General features: G+C 45.1%; 1 protein-coding gene across 2 annotated transcripts; it reads right to left on the minus strand.

Annotated features, from left to right (window-relative positions):
• Positions 1-357: 357 nt before the first annotated feature.
• Positions 358-20561, minus strand: Ufd1 (ubiquitin recognition factor in ER associated degradation 1). Of its 2 annotated transcripts, none has more exons than XM_038345515.2 (12): positions 20424-20561; positions 17730-17862; positions 17319-17351; positions 14363-14484; positions 12149-12279; positions 9513-9585; positions 6883-6951; positions 6041-6106; positions 5562-5609; positions 4768-4856; positions 4154-4235; positions 358-474 (listed from the first exon to the last, which is right to left on the minus strand). In XM_038345515.2, the coding sequence occupies exons 1-12, from the start codon at positions 20424-20426 to the stop codon at positions 400-402; spliced, it is 924 nt and encodes a 307-aa protein (XP_038201443.1). In that variant the 5' UTR covers positions 20427-20561; the 3' UTR covers positions 358-399. The 2 variants fall into 2 exon arrangements, with proteins under 2 accessions (XP_038201443.1, XP_038201444.1); XM_038345516.2 differs by having other exon boundaries at positions 17756-17862; positions 20424-20442.
• Between the last annotated feature and the right edge of the window lie 203 nt (positions 20562-20764).

The raw sequence follows: 20764 nt of genomic DNA on the forward strand, positions 1-20764 counted from the left end.
GCCATCTTTGGGTACTTTATATACCCCAAAGAGGCCATCTTTGTCAGGTACTCAGCTCCTGATCTGAGAAGCCATACTCTGCTTAAGTCACCGCCCTATACAGACCCGGGAAGGAAGAACAAGGTAGAAGGGGAACTGCTCTGCACGGCCTGGGAGAGCCCTGGAACAGAATGCACGGAGGAAGAGAAGGTTCTAGGGGACCTGAGAGCCATTTCTCTTCCCCAGGTTAAGCACATACCCTCCAGTTCTGCTGTTTTGTACCCAGAACAAGCGTAATGGTTCTTAGGTAACTCTAAACAAGCCATAAATAAGAGCGCATTCTCTGAACTTGTCAGAGCCAGTAACTATCAGCCAGTGTGTTGCAAACGATCTTTTATTTTCCAGCTGACAGTTTTGGACTTAGGGCTTTCTTCCCTTCTTCCGCAGTGACTGTCCTTCTCCAGAGAAAGCAACGAATCTGCCCCCAGCTTCATCCTAGGTGTAAAAACAGAATAGCACTTTCAGAAACTCCTCAAACTTTACAGCAACTGCTTTATTCTATGAGCTCATGTGTCCTCTATCTACTTTCCCTGCGTCATTATTCATGATAAGAAAGGCTTCTTGAGGGGCTGGAGAGATGGCTCAGTGGTTAAAAGTGCATATTGCTCTTTCAGAGGATTCAGTTTCAATACCCAGCATCCATGCTGGGTTGCCTGTAACTCCAACTCCAAGGGACTTGATTCTTTCTTCTAGGATCCTAGGGCACGTGCACAGAGAGCATATATACACAGCGTATATTCACGAACCGTCTCTCTCTCTCTCTCTCTCTCTCTCTCTCTCTCTCTCTCTCTCTCTCTCTCACACACACACACACACACACACACACACACACACATGGTCTCTGGATTTTATGGCAGTGAGAAACGCACAGATCACAGCTGTGAGTCTCTACCACCTTGTTTTTTAGATTCACTGCACAACTACTCCTCAGCTTATGGAGGGGCTATGTCTTGATAAGCCATTCTCTGGTGAGGTTGTCATTAAGGTGAAAAGGCATTTCACTACATCTCCCTTCCGAACACCCCAGCTCAACTACTCCACACCAGTGTTCTGGTGGCTTCCCTTGGGCCATGGAGAGGGAAGGGAACCTATGGCTCCTTGCTGTTATTCAGCACCCAGAAGGATCACACCACTTATTAGCCCAGGAAATTATCAAAATCTAAAACTCTAAATATAGTTTCCATTCAACATTTATCACTTTCACAGCAATAGAAATTCTAAAAAATTCTAAACCGAACCATGATAGTCTGGGAGATTTTTATACAATAATCATTTTGTATCTTTTTTTAAAATTATTTTTTTTCTGGTTTTTTGAGACAGGGTTTTCTCTGTTTAGCATTCCTGTCTTGGAACCCACTCTGTAGACCAGGCTGGCCTTGAACTCACAGAGATCCACCTGCCTCTGCCTCCCTAGTGCTGGGATTAAAGGCATATGCCACCACCGCAAGACTGTATTTTAAAATTTTTATGTATGAATGTTTTGCCTACATATATCAGTGTAAAACATGCATGCAGTGCCCATAGAGGCCAAGAGAGGGCACCAGATTCCCCTTAGGACTAGAGTTACAGATGGTTTTGAGCTACCATGTGGGTGTCGGGAACTGAATCCTGGGTCTCTGTGTCACTGCCCTTTCTCCAGCCTTAAACAATCATTTTCAGTGTAAAAAGTGTAGCACTCCACAAGAGAAAAATCACCGTCCACTTACTTCACCAACCCAAATGTTATTTCCAGGCACTTTTCTGCACATTTCCTTAATCCCCAAATCTCAGACCCTTGAGTTTCTAATCTAAATTCCTTACTTCCAGGGTGGCAATGCGCTAATCTATTGAGATAAGCAGCTTACTCTCTGCACACAGCTCTGCTCTCTTTTGTTTTCTAGACTACAAGGTGCACATGTTTCAAAAAGCTCTTTATATACAGACTAAGCAACCATAAAAAACCACTACCAATCAATTCTTTTTTTTTTTTTTTTGGTTTTTCGAGACAGGGTTTCTCTGCAGCTTTTTCAGAGCCTGTCCTGGAACTAGCTCTTGTAGACCAGGCTGGCCTCGAATCAATTTTTTTTACAAGCAGCAAGATTTGTCTTCAACACCGTAAAAAACAGGGCGCCCCTCCCCCCAACAGGCTTTTAACTGCTGGAGAGTTGAGGAATATCTCTTGGTTTCCTATGGTAGAGGCATCTGCAATTTTCAAAACATATCTTCACACCTACTGTACGTGACTCACTGTATCTCTAAGTTAATTTGATGTTTATATGATGACAACCATGCAAGTATTAGATTTGAGGAGATTTAAGGAAGCAATGGTTGCATTTAGTATGCATTCACTTTTTGTGAGGCAGATGTTAAACTCATGGCCAACTAACTGGTTATTCCACAAAACTGGAGAGACTTGGCTACAGCAGTATTGAAGCCTGGTCCTCAATTACAGTGGAGGATCTGGTGGAAAGATGAGGCTGGACCACTGAACAGTGAAGTAGGGTTACAGGTATTAAAATTTCCCAAGACCAAATTCTTGGAGAGGGCAATTATGCTGATGTACAAAGACAACCTACATATGATGGTCATACCCTAGCTCTATGCCATGCAGCAACTTTGAATGCTTGGGACAGAATTGAAGAAGTCAGAAAGAGAACTGAGTTGTTTACTAAAATTATAGAGGGCCCGAAAGAAACCTTCACTAATTTTTTTCAAAGACTGACTTCATCAGTAAATAGAATGATACCAAATTCAGAAGCTAGACAAATAATAGTTGAATCTCTACTTTTGAAAATGCTAATTTACAATGCAAAAGGATAATTAGGCCTTTAAAGGCAAGATTAGCACCCCACAGGAATTGATCCAAGATACAGTCAATATTGAATCTCATAACCATCATGATGCTTGGATAGGAGAGGTGATTTCCAGAGGCTTGAAGAAAAATCAAAATGCCAGATGTTTTAATTATGATTAACAAGGTCACCTAAAAAGGAACTGTAGGCACGGTATTCCTGAAAACAAAGTTTTTTCCAAGAATAATCCAAGCAGAATGCCCCTCTCATATGGAATATGCAAAAGGTGTGGCAAAGGCTGACATTGGACTAAAGAATGTAGATCAACAGGGGACAGACAAGGTAACCTTTTGCCATTGGGAAACACCTCTGGTAGCTGTAGACCAGATACAACTGCTGTGTAGAATGCAATCTGCAGCAGAACGAGCCACTTATAACATGCCCAACGCCTTAGAGTAAGTTTCTCCTGCTTCTAAGGCAGCCTCCCTCCATACCACAACCTGTGACAGGAACATGCTGGTCATAGAGGCCTACTGTCCTGGCATCTCTGTGAAGGTCATTTTATCAATGGAGTGACACTGACATCATGTGTGGTGGTCAGGGGATCTGGCTCTGCAAACATACATCTGTACAAACACAATCACAGCATCAGGCTCACAAATATATCCCAGCAATGAGATGTTATTTATGATGTACACAGAAGGTACCTAGCACCTGACAAGGGCTCTGTGAGCTAGTATCATGCTAGTCACCATTGTTAGGTAGTGCTAGGCCTGTAGGTGAGGCCTGAACATCCATGACTGTATTCATGCTAACTTTCGATGTCTTGATGATTTTGATCAATTTGATCAAGCACATGCACCTACACCCAGGTATCACAAAGTCAGCTGGATGTGTTCACAGTGCTCATTTCTGCAGGACTCTTAGCCCTACTGTCCCTACCTTACAGCCATGCCACTTACTCAAAAGTCACTATACAGAAGTGGCAAGTTCTAGTTCTAGGTTGGAAAGAACCAGAGTTAAGCAAGGGTCTAGTTCAGCATGCATACGGCCCTGGGTTCAACTTACCATCCTGAAACAAACAGCAAGCAAACAGAAGATGAGACCCACCTGGAGCCCTAGATCTTTTGTGGCCAAACCTAGAGTCAGCTCTTGACCTCTGGGTTGCCAGGCCTTAGCAGATCCATTGCCTAGACCTGCAATGGATCTACAGAGCTACCAGGCCATAAAGAACAGCAAGACCACAAGAAGGTGATTAAACATGACAGAAGCACCCATTTTGAATGACAAAAACACTAGTCATTACAAGTAAGTAAAACTGATGGCCAATGAAATAAACTCACCTCTTCAACCTTTTTGACCAATGGACGTGAATTTCTGATGAAAGTAATCTTACCAAGCTTAAATTCATAATTAGGAATCCCTCTGTGAAGATAATAAACAAGGAGAAAGGTTAGTTCCAAGAAGGACTAAGATTTGCTTCCGACAATCAAGAGGAAAGTGGGGAGAGACGGCAAGTGCCTTCTTTGTAGCTCTCTGGCATAGACTGTGCTACCCTCTCCGCACTAGGAGGGAACCACAAAGTAAAAACACTGGGTGTGAAATAGGGGACTGTGGGCACTGGGCCCAGCCTCAGACTTCCTCTGATAGTTCTTCACTGGAACCCATCCCCAGTGTTCTCTTTCTGGTCACACAAATAGTAGACAGCTAACACATCCCTATCCCTGACCTGGTAGCTACTAGAAGAGGATTTACCTTGAATCCCTAGAACAACACCATCGTGCTCTACCACTGTCAGAGGGCAAGCAAGAATTTAAGCCTACCCAGTAGCATGCTGGTCTGTTTCTAGCACTGGAACGAGGTTCTCCTGTGTTGGGAGCTTTGGCACAAAGGTCTGTGCCAGACCTTTCTTGCAATAGGGCAAACATTCAGCAGGGACACCCTAGGACAGACCTACCTTTTAATATCTCCAGGCTTGATGGGGGAGGGACTGGGCTCAACCCCTTTCTTCTTTCCATCCAGTCTATTCCCAGAACCAGAGAAGGCCTAGACAAAGAAGTCCAGAGGATATATACTAAAGTTCAATAGTGAACAATATGCGTCTTCTACTCAGAGACCCCAGAATAGGTGTGAGCTGGTGGCATTGTCCAGATCCCCTTAAGTGCTGCCAGCCAAGATATCTCTATCAACCCCACCGAGAAATGCAGGAAAAACCCATCTAAAACAAGCAGCAGCAGTGATGGCAGACCTCTGTGGCAAACACCTGCCAGGCCCCTTTCCCCATGTCTAGTCATACCTCCCCCACTCTACCCAGCACCTTGGCGCCTGCACATGCATCACTTCTACCTGTTTATCAGGGAGCCTGGCTGGCAAACATGCAGGTAATTTTCAAATGGTACAGTTAATTAAAAGCAGGATGTACTAACAATTGGTGAGCCTAAAGGAAGGACTGTGTGTATCTATTATACTAACTGAACTTTTGGTAGACACACTGCCCCCACACCTATCTAGGGACCAAACCCAAGTCTTATATTAGGTGTAAGTTTTGAAAGAAACAAGAGAAGTTGGAAGCCTTCTAGAGTTGTCAAGGTTCCAGGAGAAAACATATATTGAAAGGTTTGGTAATTAAACAAGTTCCTAATTTGTTTGCTCATATGGGTACCCAGAGCTAACATCCTGCACATGTTCACAAAGCATCAATGAGAACAGTTCCTGGTATCAGGATGCAGAGACACATTGCCTGGTACTCACACGAAAGCCCACCTCTCCAGCATAGCCACTGTGGTCAGCTTCTCCCTCCTGACGGGAAGACAGAAAAACAGCAAGTGAGTTTCTCAGACTGGATGGTCAATTTTCCCCAGAGCCTCCTGTTTCCACTGCTGCCCAGTCTTCATCAACTAAAACACCAGTACTCCTAGGAGGCAAGCCTGAAAAGAGCAGGCACCGTAACCCTGGCAGTCCCTGCAGAGTCCACTCACAAACAAAGGGCCAGGCAAGTTGGCTCACCAGGTAAAAACACTTGCCACCAAGCCTGAAGACCCGAGTTCAATCCTTGGTATGCACATGGTGGAAGGAGAACCAACTCCCAAAAGTTGTCTTCTAACCATCACACACATGTGCCCCTAATCCCCACACAGCATATTTAAATGTAATGAAAACAAACAAAAAGAAGCATGGGTATAAATATCACACACATGGTTAATCAGGAGGAACTCAAGAAAACTACTTACTATTGACTCCTCATGCTGCACTGGTCTTTCTGGTTCTTTGTAGCCCAAGGGAGCATCAAAATCCACCTGTGTTTTGAAAACAAAAGGTGAAATTCTGAAATGTAGCCACACTGAGTTTCCCTCACTCATCAGACAACAGCAGCTCGAGAGTTCTAGAAAACAGCCTTCCCAACAGCGGCACTTTAGACAGGTTAGCACCACTACCGGAGCATCAGCATTACAGACACCGCTGCTACTGGGAGTTCTGAGTGTGGATTAGTTAACTAGAACTATCAGCACGGAGGTCGGCGTCTTCACTGCCACAGGGACGACACCAACCGTGCTACAACGATCGACGCTGCCAGCAGCCCTCGATCTGTCTTCTGTCCTAAAGTCTGACACGTTAGGGTATCAGAAATGAAAGGAGATGTTACCTTTTGTTTTTTTCTGACAACCAGGCGTCTTGTCAATAATGTCTTTCCACTTAGCTCTTAATAATCAAACATTCACTCCTTGGCAGGTCTGAGGGGACTGTGGATCCAGCTACCCTAAGTAGTTAACTGTCTGTCACTCCCATTCCCTAGGGACCACTAGGTGAATGGCCTCCTCCTAACACTCATGACAGCATCTTCCTCCTCTCCCTCTTCTGCATACCTTCCTGGGTCCTGAACTCTTTTTCTTTTTTGGTTTTTCGAGTCAGGGTTTCTCTGTAGCTTTGGGGCCTGTCCTGGAACTAGCTCTTGCAGACCAGGCTGGCCTCGAACTCACAGAGATCCACCTGCCTCTGCCTCCCAAGTGCTGGGATTAAAGGCGTGCGCCACCACCACCTGGCCTGACCTTAAAAATCTGAAAAAGTCACTCACGTTCATGTCACATTCAATAATGGATACAGCCTTGTCAGGTTTGGTCTCCATAACCCGCAGTTCGTAGATCTGCAGAAAGAAAAGAAAGTCGAAGTTCTGAGGTAGTAACAGGGACTAGCAACATCTCCGTTACTGTGGCTCACTGCCTGGCCTCTTCAGACACAGCTTCACACATCATCCCTTCCAGCACTGATTATGCTGCTATGCGGTCGGATCAAAAGTTACGGGTCCCCAGTGTGGGTGACCCAGAAATTCACATCTTGTATTACACCTTCCATCAGCATACTCTGTGGATAGTGGGGAAGTGATGCCTTTGTGAGCTTTGTGGGAACTCACCTGTCATTTCATCTACTAACTAAGTTGTCTTGACTAAGAGACCTAAGAAGCAGAGAACCATGGATGAACATAAGCAGTATTCAGATTCAACAGACCTAAGTCAGGAAGCAGCTAATGGAAGATCCATATAGGAAAATGCACGCACCCATGAGAGCCTAAGAGGCACTATCCTCAAGCAGCTAAATTCTACTTCCAAAGTCACCAACTGCAGTCTGTCCCACAGCAGGCTCTGCTCCTCAAAGGGCTGCCTGCTTTCAACAGAGGGTGTAACAAGGACATGGACACAGTTAGCTTGTCTTTGGTTACTCTCAGCATGGCAAAAGGCTTGACTTTGATAAAGGACAGAAAAGACCTTTGGTGGGGGGAAGAGGGAAGTAACTTGCTTTGTAGTCTAGATCAACCTTGAAACCACAACCCTGCAGCCTCAGTCTCCTTAGATGGTTAGATTACTAGCATGGCCACCATGCTCAGCCAGCAAAGGCTTTAAAAAACAGATTATTTTGTTTATGAATGTTTTGCCTGGATATATGTATGTATTTGCACCAGATGCATGCCTGGTGCCCAAAGGCCAGAAGAGAGTGTCAGATCACCCGGAACCAGGGGTATAGGCAGTTGTGAACATCTATGTGGGTGCTGGGAATTGAACTGGGTACTCTGCAAAAGCAACAAGCACTCTTAATCACTGAGCCACCTCTCCAGCCCATTAACAGATGTTTTTAAAAGTAGAGGTATAATGAGTAAATATAAAAATATTAAGCTTATTAATATGTAATAAGCCCTTAACAGTTTCTGCACGGCCGTGACTTTTCTCACTGTTTTGACAAATAGCTGACAAGAACAACAAGGAGATAGGTCTGTTTTGGCTCCCAGCTGAAGCAGCTCAAGGTCACACTGCTTCCACAGTCAGAAATGGATAGAGCACTCAGCCTATAGTATTTTCACTCAGTCTAGAACCCCAAACTACGGGACGGAGTCACCTTTAATTAGAGTGGGTCTTCCCATCTCCACCTTGTCAAGAATCCTTCCTTCATGGACAGGCTCAAAGGTTTGATCCCACTGTGTTTCTAAATCCTATTAAATAGCAATCAAAATTAACTACCATAGGGAGATGGCCCAGTGATTTACTTTATATATAGATAAATACACACACACACACACACACACACACGTCTTTCTATCACACCGAGTGAATTAGGACTCTAAATATGAACCCAGGAAATTAAAAAAAATCAAATAGGCAGCAATTAGGTGATAAACCCCATTTTTTGAAAGAAGCCTCATTCAATACCAGAGTGGACAATGATGATGGACTCAAACATTCTCTTGTGGAGAGAGTGGGGAGTCTCATGAAACCTTGGACCCACAACCCTACTCTGCCTCCTAGATGGTATGATTACGAGCACGCCACCACCAGGCTTAGCCAGCAAAGGCTTTAAAACAAACAAACAACATTTGTTTCTTTTTTTTTTTTTGGTGTTTCGAGACAGGGTTTCTCTGCAGCTTTAGAGCCGGTTCTGGAGCTAGCTCTTGTAGATCCGGGCTGGTCTCGAACTCACAGAGATCCGCCTGCCTCTGCCTCCCGAGTGCTGGGATTAAAGGCATGCACCACCACCGCACGGCTCAAACATTTGTTTCTATTTTAAGTCTCTGAATGTTTTGCCCGCATATATCTATGTGCACCATAGGCATTCCTGGAGCCCACCAAGACCAGAAGTAAGTTCCCAGACTCAAGAGGCCCCTCCCTGCGAGTAGCTGCCTGTAAACTGTACAGGGAACTCTGCTGGGGAACAATCTTTGTACACTGTAAATATATACTACTCTCACCAGTTAATAAAGAGCTGACTGGCTTATCAGTCAGGCAGGAGAGCCAGACTAGAATTCTGGGAAGAAGGGCAGAGAGTTGTCAGGAGACACAGAGGGAATAAGACATGCTGGAGGACAGGTAAAGCCGCGAGTCATGTGGCAATACACAGATTAATAGAAATGGGTTAGTTTAAGTTCTAAGAGATAGTAACAAGCCTGAGCTAGCAGCCGAGCATTTATAATTAAGTATCCGTGTTGGTTATTTGGGAACTGGCAGGCAGGAAATAGAAGCCCACCTACAGAACTCCACGGATGCAGCCTCCATGCCACACCCCAGTTCACCCATGCTCCTGTAACTCACTCCAATAAACTCTCTGGATCACCAAAACAGATAGAATCATCTCTTTGGTCTGTCATTTCCCTCCCTCTGGGGTAAAAAAGGCACAGTAACATAACATTCTTTTAGGGGTAAAGTAGCCAGGCTCACCTACCTTCTCATTGTAGTTGATAGCGATCACATCCCCAGTGGTCAGACAGGCAAAGTTTCTCAATGCATTTTCTAATCTGCATACATACTGTCAAGGCAACATGACGGAGCGTATACCTTCAATTGGAAACAAGTGTCTGTGGGAAGTTGTTGTGGCTGTTCATCTCAGATGGTATGTGAATGTAATTTCACAAAGCCTAACCCAAGTGATTTATTTCTTCTAGCAGAGCAGCATTTCCTTAATCTTCCCAAATGATACCAACTGAGAATTGATTTCTGACTTTAATCCTACATGATGTTAACATGAACCAGTTCATGAAAACCTCTGAAAGTAAGTCTTTAAATGCCTCAACACCTGTGTTACAGGAATGAAACCTTGCAAGAGAAAATCTTTCTTGAGTGAAAAACTGTTTGAAGCTTTGTTTTAATTATGTGATGTCATGGGTGTTTGTGTGGGTATGTGAATGTGTATGCTCACTCCTGAGACCTTAGACCGTTAGATTCTTATAGAAGGAATCACAAAAAGTTGTCAAAAACCAGACCTTAGCTCTAGAAATGAACTTTTCTTAACTGCTTGGCCATGTCTCTAGCCCAGCAAATATGTTAAAGCCTATTTATATCATTTTGAATTTAGTAAATAGGGCAAAACTCATACAAGAGAAAAACCCTACTCATGAAAACAATTTGGTAAAGACTTTAAATGTCATAGTTGTTTTCAGGTTCAAGACAAATACTTTGTTTCACTTATTTTCATTGTGCCTTGAAGAAAGTAAATTACCATGTTCATTCAAGAGTGACAGCAGAGATCACTGCACTGAGGTTACTATTTTGAACCATTTGAGGTAGATACTAAAGTGTGCTATACATGCGACCAATCTATTTAGTGAAGTTTAATTTGTGGCCCTATTCCTTCTGTGGTGTTGTCCATCCTCTTTTTTTTTAACTTAGTGATAGGTATTTTTCTGCTGTAGTGTACAGAATGGGACGCTCATCATCTAAGTGGTCCAGAGTTTCTTTAAATACCGGAAAGGGTGTCATCATACTTTTCAAGTAAGGATGTCTTAAAAGGATGGTGGGCTGTTGCTCCTAATTTTGGTTTTTGTATTTTCACAAATTCCCTTTAGATTTTGTTGTTATTTGGCCTGGCTTGGATGTCAGTAATTATTCAGGCATACATCTGAACTCATAATCCTCATGTCAGCCTCTCGAGTACAGTTCCACAGGTAGATGATGCACTCCAAATGTGTGATGGTTTGTCCACATGATTTAATAACGTTAATGTCAAAATGCTTAACAGAAGAGAATATAAGAAACATTAAATACCCCCTGTGTGTATTCAAAGCATTACTTTGATTTATCTGGTAGAGACATAATAAAGTAGGATACTCAGAAAAAAACAAAAGCCCCTGAAAGCAATCTTATAAGTCTGCACTATTAATTGGGAAAATTCAAAGATCCTAAAAGGTTATAGTGAAGACAAGACTCCCTCCTGCATTGACAGCAAAACATTTGTAGGTCATTCTGAAGGACAGATTAAGCAGCTCTTCCCAAAGATGTCCCCTGCCTGCAGGACAGGTCACTGCTACCACTGTCTACACTGTGGAGACAAGCATCCAATATGCCCATTTGTCTAGGACTCAGCCAGCAGGGGCTCACTATGGCCACCCAGCCCAGAACCTGTTCAGCAAATATGTCTTTGCCAAGGCCCATTGGCATCCAGGAATGGACCCTGGACACAACAGCCTGTTTTTAAAGTGGAGAGCTAACTGGTTGGGAGGGAAGGAAGAGCAGTTTCTGTGTGTTTTGTTTGTAAATGTTCTACATGTCCATACTGCTGTTTGAGATTTTTGTTTTTTCTTTTAGACAAAATCTTGCTATTCACATCTGACACAAAGTTGTCCCTAGCTCACACAGGTCACATTTATAAATACATATACCCAGTTTAAGCTGAGGTGAACATAAAAATCATAATAAAAAACACAAACTTTTGCCTCTTCTTTGTTAAAACAGAAAAACATACTCAGCCAACCTTTATCGTCTTCAAGTGAATGGATCCTGACTCTAAGCACAAACTGGGCTTAATTTCCTAGTTCATGTTGAACTTGGGCCAACGATTCCACAGAGGGTCTGTGGTTAAGGCGGACTTTGGAGTCTATGAAGTTTTGCTGTCATTGCAGGAGGGGTCTTGTCTTCACTATAACCTTCTAGGATCTTTGAGTTTTCCCATGTTATAATGCAGACTCATGAGACTGCTTTTGGCACTTTTTAAAGACTAAAAGCATTTCTTTGGGGCATGTCTGTGTGGATACATGTACATGTGCATGCAGTAACTCAAGGAGGCCAGAAAAGGAAGGGCATTAGGTCCCTTGGGTTAGAGGTGACTGTGAACCATTTCATAAGCCACTCTGCTGATCCACTGGATATACTGTGTGTCTTGGTCTTATCTAGGTATCCACAAAACTAAAAGGTGCCTGTAAAGTGACTGGAAAAGATGTGTTTGGTCAAGATCAAGAGGATGAGCTAGTCAAATGCTGCTACCATCAATCACAATTTCAATCAGAAACACATGTGGTTCCCATGTTGTTTGGTGATAGCCAGGAACCCTTTCTTTACAGAGAAACTCTTATGTCAAAAGGATACACTGCTTTAGGGTTGGTAATATCCAGGAAGTCCGGGCTCTGAGGCTGGAACTTAGAGTAGGTAGCCACTTGAAGGTTGACACTCTCCACCTGAACCAGGCCCCCTTCTTCCAATAGCAAATTCTGCATCATCTAAAAAGAAAAAATCTGCTTGAAACTCAACAATTAAGAAGCCTCTATAGCTAACATCTGCCAGTGAGTACACTGAGCAGGTCAAAGTTTTCCTTGCAGGGAAGAGCCCAGGTTGGAGACCTGGAACAAGCAATTTAATTGTAATATGATGCCATGCAAGAAAAATCAAGCGGAAAGCAGACCAAGAAAGGGATTCAACTGAGGCTGTATCATCAGCCACTGTGATCTGTCTCTGCCAAGGCAACCTAGACAGGACATCAGTTTCCAGACCCCTGTACACAATATTCCCTGGGATGCTCACCTCCCAGCTCTAAAGCTATCCCATAAGCAGCATTCAACGCCCCAAGTAATAAGGACTACACTTATGATAGAATGAACACACGATGAAAGGTCATGGAAGGCCCCAGAGATGTTGCTACAGAGGGTCATAGAAACACTAATAGACATGCTCTGATGAACTACCCAATAAGGCCGATAATGACTGAGGATGGGGACAGATAGACATGAACAAAGGACGGGGGGAATCTGGCATGTAGGAAACTAAGGCACTGTAGTACCACCAAGTCTTCAGTCAGAGGCAGGGAGACATGGTCAGGGAAGAGGGATCAGTTGCAGGTCCTAGAATGGTTTTTTGCTAATTTTAAATTGTTTTTGGATAAAAGTTGGATACATAGATGGATGAGTCAAAAGAACTGCAAAGTGAATTTCTGTTGGCCTTCCCTAACACCTCAACATTAATTAAGACACAGCTACCTCCTTTTATTTTTAGAGGCCCCAAAGCTGGCTCCTCCCATGAAAGGCTAACTGAAGCAAGTCTTTAGGGATGCAAATCTCTTAGAGAATATTCCAAAATAAGAAACAGGGACAGAAGGCCATGATGGAAGTAAGGAGGCACTAGTCTGTGCTGAGCAGCAGCCCCAGGACTGAAGAACGGGGTGTGCTGAGCAGCAGCCCCAGGTTGAGGCTCCAGAGACTCCAGCACACTGTACTAAAAGGCCGGTAATAACAGAAATGGAGTGTAGCACAAAGCAGGAAAAAGTGTCAGACCAAGCCCCGGGGAACAAATAAACTTCTGAAATGACTTGAGGACAACAAGGAAGCAAAAGGACCTGAGATGTCACTCTCTGCTTGGCCCATTAGTGGGCACTTTGATGCAGATAGCATAGCAGGCCCTGGCCTTGTAGTACCCCAATGCTGGCAGGCAAACGGTTAAGAGATGAGGGTCCAGCAGCTAGCAGACAGGCTAGCATTTGTTGTAGCCTGGTTCTCCCTGAAACTTGGCAGCTCCAGGTAAGATAAAGCGCACTGAACACCCACGCACATACCCCCTTGTCATCTGAGCTAGAACTGGGAGACAGTAGACAAATGCCTGCCCATGCCATGAACTAGAAGGCCAGCCCACAAAGGGAGAATAGCTCCATACCACACAGGTTTCCTAGGTGCCATGTGGCATCTCAGAGAAAGGAATTCAGATAGTTTCCTGAGCTAAAGTTGTCAAACAATTTGGGCAAGCAGCCACCCCAACTGCAAGCCTGAGACTTAAAGGGAGGATCTTCAGAGCAGTGTTGTTCTACCCCCCACTTCAACAGGTGAGCCACAGGGGCCTCTGCAGGAGACTGAAAGAGAGGCCACCCTGCACTTCATCCATCCAGTGCAGCTTCAGAGACCAGGCCAGCTACTACAACAGGATACAGGCTTCCCTGGGAAGATCCCAAAGCTGACCTTGTCAAGTGGGCAAAGGAAAGAAGGGAGGGAAAGAAAGGAAAGAGTTGTGAAATCTCCACCACCACCCTACAGAATGATGCCACCTCGGGATCCTCCTTCAATGGGTAGTTCTTCTAGCCTCTCTGATGGGCGCTGCTCCAGGGTCCTTGATGAGGCACCCAGGTCTGCAATGACCTGTCTACACAGTTAAGCAGGATGTTTTAAACATGGTCCACACAGTGCTGAAGATGTTCTCCTCTTCCTGGGCCTTCTTACTTGAAGGAAGGACTCTCAGGCATGCACATATATGCAGAAAGGTTGTCTCTACTTACGAAGGTCCCATGAGAAACTCTCCACAGACCTTCGCAGCACAACTCACCCAGTGCGGGAGGTAACAGATGCCTTCATCAGCAACGAACTCCAGTACACCACAGTGTGTCATTCGGTCTGAATTCTTATTAGTCAATTTAAACAGCATGGGATAGGTAATGTTGAGCCGGCCTAAGAGCAAAGAGGTTGTAAGATACAGTCAGGGATCCCATCCACCACCAGTTCCTGTGAAGGAAACCGTATTCACCCAATGCCTGTGCTGTGGCCTTGTACCCAAACTTCAGCGCTTGCCCTCACATCTTCTGCTAAGTCATAAGGGTGTCACTGTCTGCAAGAACACACCACATGGCCTTAGAGGAACTTGGTGACTTAAGTTAAGCAGCACCAGCACAGACATAATTTTCTAAATTCATGGTTCATAAAAGTAGCATGTTCATTTATCTATCCATTAACAGTTTAAGTGCCAACCATGTGCCACACAAAAATCTGTTCCTTTAAAGGACTTTTAGAGAGGTGAGACTGGGAACTGATATGCACCAGCAGAAACTGCAGGAACCCGGGAAGGAAAGAGTGGGAAGCAAGAAAGACCAGGGAACAGGCTTCCTAGCCCCTGAAGAGCCAGCTTTCCAGGTCAGCCAGCAAACACACAATCCAGGAAGGGGGCAGCTGAGCAAAGAAATAAAGAACTCAGCCAGTTCAAAGAATGGCCAGCAATGAGGCAAGATGGCTGGGGTCAGGTGTGAGTGTGAATCAGGAAGGGAGAGCCTACGATGAGAACACATGGAACAGAGCACATATCTAGACCCAGTGGGCAGCCCCAGCTCAGCAAGTCCACAACATGCTATGTCTCCACATTGCAGTGGTCTAAGAGTTCCGTTAGGGCTGCACAGAGGGTAGGAGACAGCAAACAGGACAGGTGGAACACTGACTCCAAAGGCACAAGGTCAGAGAAAGGAGAGCCTGGCCACAAGAGACAGGAAGAGCCCGGGGCACTCGGAGAAGGGTCTGAGAGGGTACCAATCGTGTTTGCCATGTCCTGGGCATTTGCTTAATCCTCCCAGAACAGGCACTATCATCTCTCCCTTCTCAAATAATAGGGAAAACTGAGACATGTGGGTAAAGTAGCATGTCCCAAACTACCCTGCTCAGGAATGGTATGTCAGGATCCAGAACAAATCTGCTTCAGTCTGGGAACTCTACCACTGAAGTAGACTGCAGCTTGTCAGGTCAAGCACACACACCAGGACTTCCTCCACAGTCCTGGATGGCCTCCAACTCAGAGGCCTGTCCCTACCTCCTGTGTCAGGATTGCAGTTGTACGCCACCACATCTGGCAAGAAACATCCATCTTTCTATGCATTGAGAGGTAACAGACTTCTGGCCTCTCTCTAAATGTTGAAAGAATATGGTGAATCGGGGAAGGGCTTGAGAAGGGTGCTCCACAGCAGCTTAGAAAACAGTGTCACTAAGGTGACCTTGCTAGCATAAGGGTGACCAAGACAAGTAGACCAGGGCCAAGGAGCTAGGCTCTCCATCACTAAAACACTGCCAGGTGTGGAAGCTACAAGTTGACCCCTGGATGTTCTTGGGTGCCCCAGACCAGGTTCCAGCAACAGACCCAAGACTGCTGTAGTATCCCTTAGCCCCTGACGGATAGAGAGCCTGACTTGGAGCTCCACAGACCTCCAGCCAGAGAAATAACCTACATTTCACAAATCAGGACTCCCTCAGTCTTCCTTGGTTAGAAGAGTAACTTAAGAAATCAACAGTTGAGCACAGTGCAATACCTGTAACCCCAGATACTCACAAAGTCAAGACCGGAGATTTTAAGTCCAAGGCCAGCTTAGTCAACTTGATGAGACCCAGTCTCAAAGAAAACCTTTTAAAGAACTCAGGGTATAACTCATTGAGTAAGTACTTGCCTGGCTTACCTGAATTCCCAATACAGCAAAAGCAAACAAATTTTTTTTTTTTTAAATAAGGTCTGAACACAGATCTAATCTGGTCTGAAGGCCACTGGTCCAGTTCCTGAGCATCTTCTAGGACACTGTTCTAAGGAACACACCTGGGCTCCTTAGTCAGTTTACCCCAAAAGCAAAACCAAGGACCCATCCTTCCTCTGTAATGACAGCCTATTGTGAACTCTGTGGCTTTTATTCTACCTGATGCCTAAGTAGAAGCCTTCACTGGACACAGTCCCAGCTAGAGCTGACTCATAGGTCACCTCCCCACTTGTCACTAGAACCAGAAGGGCTTGATATGTACCCAATTAACACTGCAGCTCCAACGAGCAAGCACTGATAGTGTCCCTGCTTAAAGGGGATACTATGGAAAGCCAGCCACTAAGTCAATAATTGGGCAGGGCAAAGCACAAAGCCCAAACACTGCAAAGCGGCACCTATTCTCGGCAAGTCATTACTTCACCCCATAACCAATCTTCACAGGGTGAATTCAAGTGGGAACATCAAGCTCCAAAAGCCAAGAGCGCATCCATAATAATTAAAGCTATCCATAACCAAGAAAGGAAGCCTGTGACTCTTCTCACAAGAGGCCTTATCTGCATAGGAAGAAAGCGACAGTTCAGCCTCTAGTTTCTTTGAGATGCAACGCCACACTGGCGGTCTGAAGCTCTGGAGAGCTATCTGGAGAGGAGATGAAGACCTACTTCTCATAGTCCTCTTGTAAATCAACCATTTCTAGGGGACAACCGAGTGAGTCCACACCACCATAGGAACTGCTCAAACACTATGCATTGCACCTTTGTACTGGGACAAGTGCTTGAGGCAAGTCAGGCAATGAGGTGAAGGGCTGGATGGGAGGAAAGAGAGAGAGAGGAGTATCCTTCTCGGAGGGGTGCTTATAGTGCCCAGGCAGTGGAAAGCTCAACCACACCTTGCCTTGGTCCCTCTAGCCCAGCACTCCTAGACCTGTGCACAAGCAAGAGCCTATGCTCATGCCTGCACCCTTCTATTGCCCAAATAGGGAGTCACTTAAAACATACTTACTGAGCTGATCGAGGGCCGAGGGCGGCATAATTACTGTGAAAAAGAACAGTTCAGGAATGTTAAGTAAATAAAAATAAAAGGGATATAACAAAGTCAGGGCAAGATGTATATTTTCTGATGCATCTTTTTAAAGCTTTAAACAGTGGTTTCAGGGTAATCAGAATTTCATAATGACTTCTCATAAACAATCTTACTTGACGTTAATAACTTTTGTGCTCTGAATGGCACTTGGTCATCAAAAATAATTAGCACCCTGCTCCCACCACCCTTGCCCTAGGATGAGTGACATTTTTACTATAATGCGAGTGTCTGATGCCCACATGCAAAATAAGGGTTATGGAAGGCTACAATGCTCATTCACAGACTTGGGGGCAGGAAAGGTAACTATTCAAAATAAAAACAAGCACATACTCTTCCCTCCTTTCTCCACATCTGACCTGTCATTAGGCCCTGCTAGCATAGACACAGAGAAGCAGCGGTACTGCGTAGAGAAGCGGTTCTGGAAGACCCGGGGTATCGGGTGATCAAACATGTTGAATGAAAACTAGAAGGAAGAAAGAAATGGTATTATTATCAAAACAAACAAAGGCACTTTAAAAAATCATAAAGTAAGGCCTCCCTATGCTCACCAGGCTAGTTGTGAAGTCCTGCTCTCGAGTGACCTTGACTCAGCCTCCCACATTGTAGTGGTGTATTATTCGTTTTTTGTTTGTTTGTTTTTCAAGACAGGGTTTCTCTGTAGCTTTGAGGCCTGCCCTGGCACTAGCTCTTGTAGACCAGGTTGGCCTTGAACTCACAGAGATCACCTGTCTCTGCCTCCTGAGTCCTGGGATTAAAGGTGTGCACCACCACCGCCTGGTTTATTATTTGTATATTGATAAATAAATCTTGTCTGAAGACCAGTGGTTTCGCTGCCTTGTTTTTCTGGTTTTGGGGTTGAACCACAATTTCCATCTTTGGCTTATTATCTGCGCTACACCACACAACCAGGATTGCAAGTGCAGCCACTGTGTCTAGCTCAAAGGTACATTTCTTCAGGCCAAATACTGGACATGTCACGTCATCAGTGCTGATAAATGTGGCCAAAGACTACAATAAACTAAACTCTCATTAACCAGAATGTCCTGATTTCCTAGGAAGCACAATGAACCTCATCCTTTTTTGCTCCCCCAGTCTCTTCCCTCAGGTCCAGTTTCCACTATCTGTAGACAATGGAACTTTACTAAAATGTGAGACTTAGTTATACAAGGCCTTCCCATCTTTCTGCTACTACTCCCTAGTCTCAGGTCAAGGCCAGACCTTACACACACCTCACAGAGACTCATTACTGACCACCCACCACCCCCTAACCTGGCACGTTCCTGTCTGGGCTTGTAACTCTGTCTGGAGCCCTTTCCCCTCTGCCCTTAACTCAGAATAACCACCTCTTTTACTGAGTGCCTACTATTTGTGCAGATCTGATCTGGGTTTTAAGGAACATCACTTTCATAATATTTGGTACCAACAAGACAAATACCACCTCTGCCCTGGTGAATCTCATGTTAAAGACAAGGAATATAACAATAAAATATGAATGCCTGGGAGTTTTAAAGACAAGAAGCAAGTATGGGGGCAGAGAGCACCCGAGAATGGACGCATGTTAAACAAGTGTTCTGGAGGAGATCCTCACTAGAGACCCACGTGCCACGAGAGGCAACGGGGCAGGAGAACAAAAAGGCATTCCGGGTGGTGGGAAAGCAGTTGCATGTATGCCCACCCATGTGTGCCTGCCCTCATCCGGCTTTTTACTACAACCCTTTATTTTCTGTAGCAAGCCTCCTTTGCTCGGCCATGAGTCAGGGTTAGTGCTTCTCCAGAATGTTCCCAGCCCAGAACACACGCACCCTGTGCTGTCTCAAGTATTTTCTCACACCAGCAAGCAAAGTCAAGATGTGAGGAGCCACGCTCACGGTGGTCTGCTGACCTCCACGTGCATACTCGTGCACCCAAGCACAAAGACACACATAACCCCCTACCTCTACTGCACAAGCACATGTGCACACACACAGATCCCCACCAATAAATCTTAAAAGATGGTTCTTCAGCTATTAGCACAGACGTTCTCAATCTTTTATTTTTTTCTTTAAGCATCAGAACTGTGTGACTCAGTCTTAGGTGCATAATCCACAAAACCCCTTCTGAATGAAGGGGTGACGTGCGCTCATCAAAACTCCTTCCCTAAGCCACCTATCTACGCTACTTGCTTCTCTGAAACATAAATAACACACTTAGAGAGTTATGTTACGTTACATGACTGCCTGCTCCTCCTTTACTGCGTCTATCGTCCATGATTAATGCCTAACACATCAAGTACCCAGTGCTGGTTACATAAGCGAACTTAGAAATCGGATAGCAGTGACACTCAGGGTAAAATCTAAGCACTTCCTGTTTTTTAACAAACAAGTGACATGGAGTCAACACTACACACAGCAGTAATGAAACATCGCTGCAGCCAGATGGGTGTGACTTCAAATCTCAGGGCCTCACTTTCGAGATTACTACCTCTGTACGTATAACAACTACCTATGTTCCCAGAAGACCGCAGGAGTTAAACAAGGATGCACTGACAGAAAAAAAAGCGCCCAAAATATTATCTACTGTTGTTATCACAACGTGAGGAACACAATGTGACACATATCCTAAGACATTATCTCCACTGCATAAAAGGCCGCAGAACTTGGGCAAAGCTGAATGTCCTTCGGATTTTCCTCCCTGGCGCCACTCCCCAGGAACTCTCTCCAGTTAACTTTTGAATTCATGGAAACCTGTTGCGTATCGAGCTCTTAGGAGAACTATGAACACAAAGTAGCAGGTTCCTTTCTACTCTCAAGGGCTGCAGTACCGCCGAGAAGCATACGAGTCATAACTCCGACAAGCTAAGAGGAAAAGTGGCGGCCCGTAACGATGGCTCCCACTTGGGACAGAAGCGCTCGCTCGGGAGGAAAGCAGAACGAGCCGGACGCAGGCCGGGTGACTCGGCACCTCCGCCGCCAGGTCCAGTCCCTCCCCGCCTAGCGCCGCAGGCAGCACCGGCCTCACCCGGCTCACGATCCCCAACCAACTTACCATGGCTGACAGCACTTGGTGACACCGCTTCTCTTCGTTAACCTTACAATAGAACCCCCGAGCTCCCTCTACACAGCCTCGGCCGCCGCTCTGAAACCCAGAGCCCGCGAGAGGTTCTCCGGAAGTGACGTAAGGGAGACCTCAGGGAGGGTACCGCGGTTTGGCGTCGGCAGCGAAAATCAGAAAGTCACAGAGAGGCCTGAAGTTTGAAAAGTATTCAGAGAAAACACTAAAACACTTAATAACTTATTCTTGTTTCACAGAACAGCGATTATTTATAATGCCTAGATAGTAGTCCTTTCCGAATAAACTTGGTACGACCCAGTCTTGTTGACTACAAT

The sequence above is a fragment of the Arvicola amphibius genome, chromosome 10 (genome assembly GCF_903992535.2).
Source record: "Arvicola amphibius chromosome 10, mArvAmp1.2, whole genome shotgun sequence".
Lineage (NCBI taxonomy): Eukaryota > Metazoa > Chordata > Mammalia > Rodentia > Cricetidae > Arvicola > Arvicola amphibius.